The sequence below is a fragment of the Arachis ipaensis genome, chromosome B10, assembly GCF_059453495.1.
Source record: "Arachis ipaensis isolate K30076 ecotype BB chromosome B10, ASM5945349v1, whole genome shotgun sequence".
Lineage (NCBI taxonomy): Eukaryota > Viridiplantae > Streptophyta > Magnoliopsida > Fabales > Fabaceae > Arachis > Arachis ipaensis.
In genome coordinates this window covers 29,421,519-29,430,526 of record NC_142435.1, presented here as the reverse complement: position 1 = coordinate 29,430,526, position 9,008 = coordinate 29,421,519, and the positions used below count along the sequence as shown (strand labels likewise).

Genomic DNA, 9,008 nt, shown 5'->3' with positions numbered 1-9,008 from the left:
AGACTGAGTTGTGAAATCATTGTCTCAATGCGGCTTACAAATTCAAGGATTTTATCAATCTGTTCGTCGTGAGCCATGTTTACAACTCTCATCGACTGCAAACATTTTAGGTAAAATAATGTCATATAAATGTAAAAATACGAAAAGAGTGAGAAAAAATGTTTATACTATATTGATTGTATGACATAATTTACAATGCATTACTGGTTGTCAAATTAAATTATCTCCATGCTACGGAGGACCTCTTCCACTTTACTAGACAATTCTTTACTTTTATTTAGATCCTTGCTTTGAATAACACCGTCATTGATAACTAGGTCATCCTAAAATATGAACACATAAAAGATTAAATTACTCATAATACATTCTACTAAAATTTAAAAACCGATTACGTCTTACCTTAGCACTAAGAATTGTAGTTCTAATTTGATCACTAAGATCAACTGTGATAAGATCACAGTCTGTAGCCAGTGACATATTCTGTGTATTACATGCATCATTGAGGACTAAATCTTCTTTAGGAGGAATATCCATGATTATAGACAACTGAAGAATATTGTATGAGTAATACTTAAAAGAATTTGTCAACGTATAAAAAAATTAGTCGGATTGAACACATATATATACACCCAAAAAAGATAACCAAATTTTAATTCTATCTTTTATAAAAAATTTTAAATTAAGTGAATAATCTTAAAACTGATTAAGATATCTTATCTTTTGGTTAAAATCAAATACAAATCAAATTTTATCTTGATTTTTATTTACAATTTAACAAAGTAAATTTAATTTATTCATATGATTATATCTTATCTATAATTATTTTTAAGTAGATAAATACTCAAATAATATTATTAATAAGATTAGATGCATCAGATTAATAATTAAATAAAAACAGTTTCAAAACTTGTTTGATAGTTACTATACGTACTCAAGCCCCACCAATCGATTGAAATAATAATTGTTGATACTTCAATCGATTGCACTTAGAAAACAATAGATTGAATCAGTAATTAAGTGTACTTCAATCAATTACAATAACAATACAATCAATTGTTTTTGAAATTGAGGATAATTCAATCGATTGAATTTAGAAAACAATCGATTGAATCAGTACTTAAGTGTACTTCAATTGATTACAATAACAATACAATCGATTGTTTTTGAAATTGAGGATAATTCAATCGATTGAATTTAGAAAACAATCAATTGAACTAGTAATTAAGTGTAGGTCAATCGATTACAATAACAATACAATCGATTGAAAATGAAATTGAGGCAAATTCAATCGATTGAATTAAAAACCAATCGATTGATACAGTAATTAAGTGTATTCCAATCGATTACAATAACAAAACAATCGATTGGAACAGTATTTAATCTCTTAGGTCTCGGGTCAGAAAAAGGAGAATAAACCACAAATAAATTTTCTTACAATTATAAGCCAAACGTCCACCAGAAGTCACCTTATATATATAAATCACAATAGATTTTGTTATCACACATATTTGGCAACAAATAAGAAATAATAGACATGTACGAAATTCGTGGTGAGATTCAAATTATCAAAAGACCTTTTTTGGATCTGGAATCGAGCAAAGAGGAAGATGAGTGATCATCTCTTGATAAGTACATTCATCCCTTTCTGTCAGCTGAATGACTCCATCTAGAACAAGAACATTGCCATATGGATAATATTCCATTTTGATTTTGTGAAAAATTAAAGGCATAAGGTGTAGACAAATATATTTAATCCCTTGCAAAGAGCTTGAAAATCCACTTCTGTAGTTCCATTAATGATAACAGACTAATATTCAACCAAAATATCTTCATATAACAGAGCAAAGGCGATGGCCCTTGAAGCGAATCCAACATAATAGAATATAAAGTGAGTTAAAAATATAGAAAAAAAAGGAAGGTTGAATCATTTAAGACAATGATTAAGTGCCTCAAAATGGAATACACAAATCTGAAATGCACTTTTATGCATAATCCATTCAGTTAACAAACCAACTCCTCTATCATTTAAGTAGCTCATTTACATGCTTCATCTCATCATATACATAGTAAAAACCTCAAAGTGGAATATACAAACAGGAATAGATATATATAAATAAATTACATCATACAAGCATTCAAGTTAACCCTCATATGTAAAAAAAAAATAAAAATAAAAAACAAAGTCTGTATAGATTTTTAAGTCTCCAATGAATCCATATGTATAGTCATGAAAATATGGAACAGATGAAAGCAGAACTTCCAAATGTTCTAAAGTAACCAATCACACTCCATGTTTTTTATTATTTATTAATTACTATTATTAACAGAAAACATACTAGTTACTACACCAATCATCAACTCTTAAGTTACAGAGTCCTTAAAATCCATGATAAAGGGTTGAAAAAAATTCTAGAAAACAACAGAACCAAGAGAGAAAAAGTCATGTAGTAGTAAACACCCTTGCAAACTAAAAATCATGCTGAGATGAGATTTTACGATTTTGAGACAGAAAATAATTAAACAATCAAAACGTCAATTTCAAAACACAAAACCTGCCAACTGATAGTAAATAAATGATATACCAAACAACTGATCTATTGCCCAATTTGGAATGTCAAGAAAAAAAATACAGTAAATTTAGATCCTTCATTCAATGATTTTAATAAGCCAAATTCATCAAATATCCAAACATAAGTCTCAAACACAAGCAACCCCAATATCATACACACAATGACACATTCATAACTGATAGAAGAATTTCTTCATTCTTCGACAAAATTTCTTCATGGTCCATGCCTTGGGATGATGCCCCTTGGGTTTGTGATGCCTAGATTTGTGTATAGAAGATCAATTGCTTCTCCTTGACGATTGATAGCTTCAGTTTGCCTGTCTTGACGCTGCCTCATATCAGCAAATTGCTCCTCCATATATACTCTCATGCTTCGCAATTCATCCATCAAATCTCGCATTGTTGGCGAAGGAGGGGGTGGTGGGGGGGGGTTCCTGTGATTGTGCTTGCACCTCAGGGTCTTGTGGTTGTCCTTGGACCTGAGGTTCTTGGGAATTCAGATCTCTTCCCATCTGTCTTAGAGTGCTGTCATCAATCTTGGCTACATTACTCAAGATGACACTCTTCTCTTCACTCAAGTAAATTCCAAGCCAGGTGAAAATCTTGGTCCAATGGCAAGCATATCCTAAAGCAACACTTGATTTTCCTTTCCTCATTTCAAGCATATGATGAACCATAAAATAAGGCCAATTTATCTCCTTTCCAGTCACCATAGCCCAAAGCACTAGAATATCTTCGTTAAACAAGATTCCATGATTATGTTTTCTTAGAATCAACATGTATGAAAACAAATACATCAATATACACTGCTCATTACCCAACCCACTGCAACTTATATTACCTCTAGCATCCATTTGTGGATTCTCATACTATAGACTCTGCAAACCAACCAACCTATTATATTCACTCCATTCCTCATCTTCCCCAATACCTCCAGTAAATTTTGCCCCTTGATAAACTAAATTCCATTGTTCAGCTAGTTCTTGCAAAGTAACTCTATAATGCTGTAACCCTAAATCAAACTCAATCAGCGGCATTACCTCCTCACCCTCTTCATCAGGTTCAGGAACAACATAATTTAAATTACTATAAACAGCCCTAACCAAGTTCGGGTAATAATCATCCCTAGTTTGTACAAAATCAGTTAAGTGCTATGTTTGCAAAGCATTCCAGACCAAGTTATAATGTCTACCATGAATGAACTCAGCTGTTATGTACCTGGGAGGAATAATTGCCTTTGACTCGAACTTTTCCACATAGTTGTTCAGTGCCCTTGGAGACGGCAGCCACCTTGCCATGTAATGTGATGAAGCAACCAGTCTGGCGGAAGCAGAGTTTTCTCTCTCAACCCTGGCTCTTTTGGAGTTCTTAGTTCTGGCCATTTTGGGGATATTGATTTAGTGGGTTTTGTAAGGAATTGGATGAGGATTAATAATACGTATGTAGGATGGAGTGGATGTTGGTGAGATTGGAGAAGAAGAAGAAGAAGCTTTCTGGATTCGATGAGAGGAGAGAGGTACAGAAATGGGGCACCGAATTGTTTTAAAATGTTATAGAAGAATGAATACGCATGGTTTGGGTTTAATAGATAGCGAATTTGAAATTTCAATCGATTGGATTACAATGCCAATCAATTGAATGCCGAAAAAAACACATTTACATCACTTCCCAATTGATTGAATTCTCAAACCAATCGATTGAATTGGAAGTCACGTGGAAAGTTCAATCGATTGGGTAACATAACCAATCGATTGAATAGTGAGACCTCAAGTTGCTAATACACATTTCAATCGATTGGGTAGCACACTTCAATCGATTGAATTTGGCATGTCCATATTGTTTTCATGAATTCAATCGATTGGGTATCACAACCAATCAATTGAATAGTGAAACCCAGGTTGTTTTGAAGCATTCAATTGATTGGAAATTCTAAACAATCGATTGAATTATAAAAAATCCACATTTAATTCATCGTTCAATCGATTGGGTAATATGACCAATCGATTGATATTTGCGAAAACCATGCTGCCCAGCAATTTTTAATCGATTGTTTAGTGGTAAACTATAATCCAATCAATTGAGTTATAATTCAATCGATTGGTTTGATAGTCCAATCAATTGGTTTTCAAGGAAACACGATTTTATGATTTCTCACGAATGTGACGGATCAAATTTAATCTTTTACTCGATTGGAATAGCAAAAAAATTTATGAGGATCAATGAAAAATCTAATTCGTTATTGTTTTTGTTCTTGATTGTTAATAAACATGATAGATTTATGATAAAATAATTATTTATAAAATAAAAAATCATTTTTATAATTAAATAAAATATATGGGATTAATTTGTAATTAAATTTAAAAAAGGACTATTTAGCAGTTATTAAAAAAATTTAAAAAATATGTTTTGTTATGGGACCATTTAATGGTCCAAACATTCTGGGACCACCGAATCCTGAGTGTTTTAAGTGTGAAGCCCCTTTTGTTGACCAAAAATAAAGTGAGATTGTTCGAAGCCTTTTTAATTAAGTACCACATCAGTCTCTATTAGTTTCTTTCGGTGGCTTTTCAGAATGTATTTTTTTTCAAAGATAAATGTTATTTTATTAATATAAAATAAAAGTATTTCCATAAGGAAGTACAAAAGAATTGGATCTTTCCATTTATCACCAACTGTGAATGAAAGACTAAGAGCTTAGAAAAGAGTAAAGAAAATTAGCAGCATCTATCAGGTATGGCTCACGAGTTCACGCACTAAATTGCTGGCTTCTTTCACTATCTCTGGTGCCGGGCTTATTACCTTCTCAAAAACACACCGATTCCTCGCTTTCCAAGTGCTCCAACACAGCGCCGCTATGAGGAGGGTCTTTTATCTACCGTCGAATTGAGCCGCTGCCCAGGATAAGACTCGTTGCCACCAATTGAAAAAGGTCTCTTCTTCTCTCATTCATAGGTCAAGGGTTATTAATCTTAGGCACCATATTATTGAAGACAGGGGGCATTGAAACAAAGCATGAGAAATTGATTCAGCCTTCAACATGCATCTTGGACAAGTGGCAGGAGTGGATGTGAACCGGCTGTGAACTTGTTGCAACATCGGAAGCTTTTCATGAAGACTTTTTCATAGAAAAACCTTAATTTTATGAGGTAATTTCAATTCCCAAATGCTATTCCAGACTCTGTTGTTCTGTATGTTCTGGGGCCTCAATGAAGTAGGAGAATGAAAGAATCCATAAGCAATTTTGTATCCTGACCCAACTTCATATATACCAGATTTTGTTCAGCACCAATTAACTTCATCTTCCTCCTCTATTGGTTTGATTGAAAGAAGTTTATTGCATATATCAACTGAAAAAATTGACTCAATCAGATTTCTATTCCAGCTTCTATCAGGATTTAGTAACGCACTAATGTAATATACTTGTAGATTTGGCGGGATTGTGAGTGCATTTTGAGGGACATTAAGGGGCACTGGTGGTGGGAGCCAGGGGTCATGGAAGATGCGAACATTAGTACCAGAGCATATTTTCCATAACAAGCCTTTCTCGATCACCTTGCGCCCTTCAAGAACACTTCTCCAGCGCCACGACGGTACGCTTCCTATCTCTGAATGTAGGAAATCTGTATATCTGAAATATTTAGCTTTGAGCATTCTTGATAGAGTAGAATTAGGGTATTTCATTAGACGCCAACATTGCTTGCCCAATAAAGCCAAATTTTGCGCCATTAGGTCCTTGATCCACAGCCCTCCATCTTTCTTCGGTCTCGTCATTGTGTCCCATTTAATCCAAACCATTCTTCGTTCTGCGCCTTTTTGACCCCACCAAAATTGCGAGAGCATGCTATGAATCTCAGTCAACAGCATGTCTGGGAGCTTGAAACAAGAGAGTGTATAAATAGGAATCGCCTCCCCCACCGCTCTTAATAGCGTGTGCCTGCCACCTGATGACAATAGACTTCTTTTCCAACCCATAATCCTCTTCTGAACTTTATCCTTGATAGCTCCAAAGGTTGCTTTCTTTGATTTTTGAACTATAGAGGGCAGTCCCAAGTATTTGTCTTGTGCTCCGATATGTTCAATATTTAGTGTCTGAGCAACTGCTAGTCTTGTGTTCTGGGGTGTGTTGTGACTGAAAAAGATAGCCGACTTATTCAAATTGACTTTTTGCCCACTGAAACCCTCATAGATCTCTAGCAATTCTAGAATACTTTGGCTTGTATTAGGTGCGCTCTTGCAAAAAAAGATTGAATCATCGCAAACAAAAGGTGATTAACTGTTTGGCATCTCTGATTAACTTGAACTCCTTGAATTAATCTGTTTTGCTCTGCCTTGTGTAGCAAGAAGGAAAGTCCTTCTGCACAAAAAAGAAAGAGATATGGAGATAGGGGGTCACCCTGTCGGATGCCCCTATTTGGCCTAAAATAGCCAAAAGGTTGACCTTCCACAACGACAAAGTAAGAAACAGTCGTTACCAATTCCTTAGTCCAGTTAATCCATTTAGCATCAAAGCCCAGCTTATCCATAATATACCATAAGAAATTCCATTCAACCCTATCATAAGCCTTGCTCATGTCTAGTTTAATAGCCATCTCATGCTCTGCCCCACTTCTTTAATTTTTCATATAGTGCATATAATCGTCGGCAATTAGAATATTATCTGAAATGAGTCTACCTTTGAGAAACGCACTCTGATTTGGGCTTATAATTTTATTCATAATACCTTGTAATCGGTGCACCATAACTTTAGAAATAATTTTATACATAACTGAAGACAAACTGATCGGTCGTACCTGAGTCATGTCACTGGCATCTGGCACCTTTGGAATCAAACAAATTTGAGTATGATTGAAGCTTTTTAGAATTCTGCCACTGTGAAAGAAACTTCTCACTGCCTTAAAAATGTCACCTCCAACTATATCCCAGAAAAAGTGAAAAAACTTAGCTGTAAACCCGTCATCACCAGGAGCACTTTGAGCATGAACACTAAATGTAGCTCTTTTGACCTCGTCCATAGTTACTGGCCTTTGGAGCCTACGGTTTATGGAAGCTGTAACCTTAGGCTCTAAATCCTCTAAGTATGGATTTAGATCAGCCGAACAAGAAGAAGTAAAAATATCACAAAAGTAGTCTTCAGCTACCTTTGCAATATCCTCCGGTTTCGATGCAATCTCATTGTCCCTCCTTACTAATCTCCAAATTCTGTTCCTTCGCATCCTTGATTGAAATTTCTGGTGAAAGAATCTAGTGTTCTGATCTCCTTTTTTTAGCCACTTGACTCTAGATTTTTCTCGCCAATAGCTCTCTTCTTTCAAATATGCCAGCTCCAACTTCTCCTCCAAACTGGTAACTGATGCGAGGCAGAAGTCGGCCAATTAAGAATTCAATATAGAAATAGCGTTGTAAGTATAGTTCTTAACCAGCTAAAATCCGCCCATCAATTTAGAAAGTTTGTCACAAAATTAGAATAAAAATACTGGGAGTATGAATCCCAGGTCGTCTCCCAACGAGTTGACAAAAGTTTGTGATGAGCAGATAATTTATACGCTTTTTGGCATTGTTTTTACATAGTTTTCAGTATGATTTGATTAGTTTTTAGTATATTTTTATTAGTTTTTAAATAAAAATCACATTTCTAGACTTTACTATGAGTTTGTGTGTTTTTCTGTGATTTCAGGTAATTTCTGACTGAAATTGAGGGACTTGAGCAAAAATCAGATTCAGAGGCTAAAGAAGGACTGCAGATGCTGTTGGATTCTGACCTCCCTGCACTCAAAGTGGCTTTTCTTGAGCTACAGAAGTCCAAATGGCGCGCTCTTAATTGCGTTGGAAAGTAGGCATCCAGGGCTTTCCAGAAATATATAATAGTCCATACTTTGCCTGAGTTTAGATGACGCAAACTGGCATTTAACGCCAGATCTCTGCCCTATTCTGGAGTTAAACGGCAGAAACAGGTTGCAAAGCAGAGTTAAACGCCAGAAACAAGTTACAAACTGGAGTTTAACTCCAAGGAAGACCTCTATACGTGAAAGCTTCAATGCTCAGCCTAAGCACACACCAAGTAGGCCTGGAAGTGGATTTCTGCATCATTTACTCATTTCTGTAAACCCTAGTAACTAGTTTAGTATAAATAGGACTTTTTACTATTGTATTTATATCTTTTGATCATGTTTTGATGATTGAACCCTCTTTGGGAGGCTGGCCATTCGGCCATGCTTGGACCATTATTCCTTATGTATTTTCAATGGTAGAGTTTCTACACACCATAGATTAAGGTGTGGAGCTCTACTGTCCCTCATGAATTAATGCAAAGTACTATTGTTTTTCTATTCAATTCAAGCCTATTTCTTCTCTAAGATATCCATTCACACACAAGAACATGATGAATGTGATGATTATATGACGCTCATCATCATTCTCACTTATGAATGCGTGCCTGACA

General features: G+C 35.1%; 1 protein-coding gene across 1 annotated transcript; it reads right to left on the bottom strand.

Moving 5' to 3' along the window:
- Positions 1–5,848: 5,848 nt before the first annotated feature.
- Positions 5,849–7,782, bottom strand: LOC107620328 (uncharacterized). Its single transcript, XM_016322506.2, has 2 exons — positions 7,360–7,782; positions 5,849–6,799 (listed from the first exon to the last, which is right to left on the bottom strand). The coding sequence occupies exons 1-2, from the start codon at positions 7,780–7,782 to the stop codon at positions 5,849–5,851; spliced, it is 1,374 nt and encodes a 457-aa protein (XP_016177992.2).
- Positions 7,783–9,008: the final 1,226 nt, after the last annotated feature.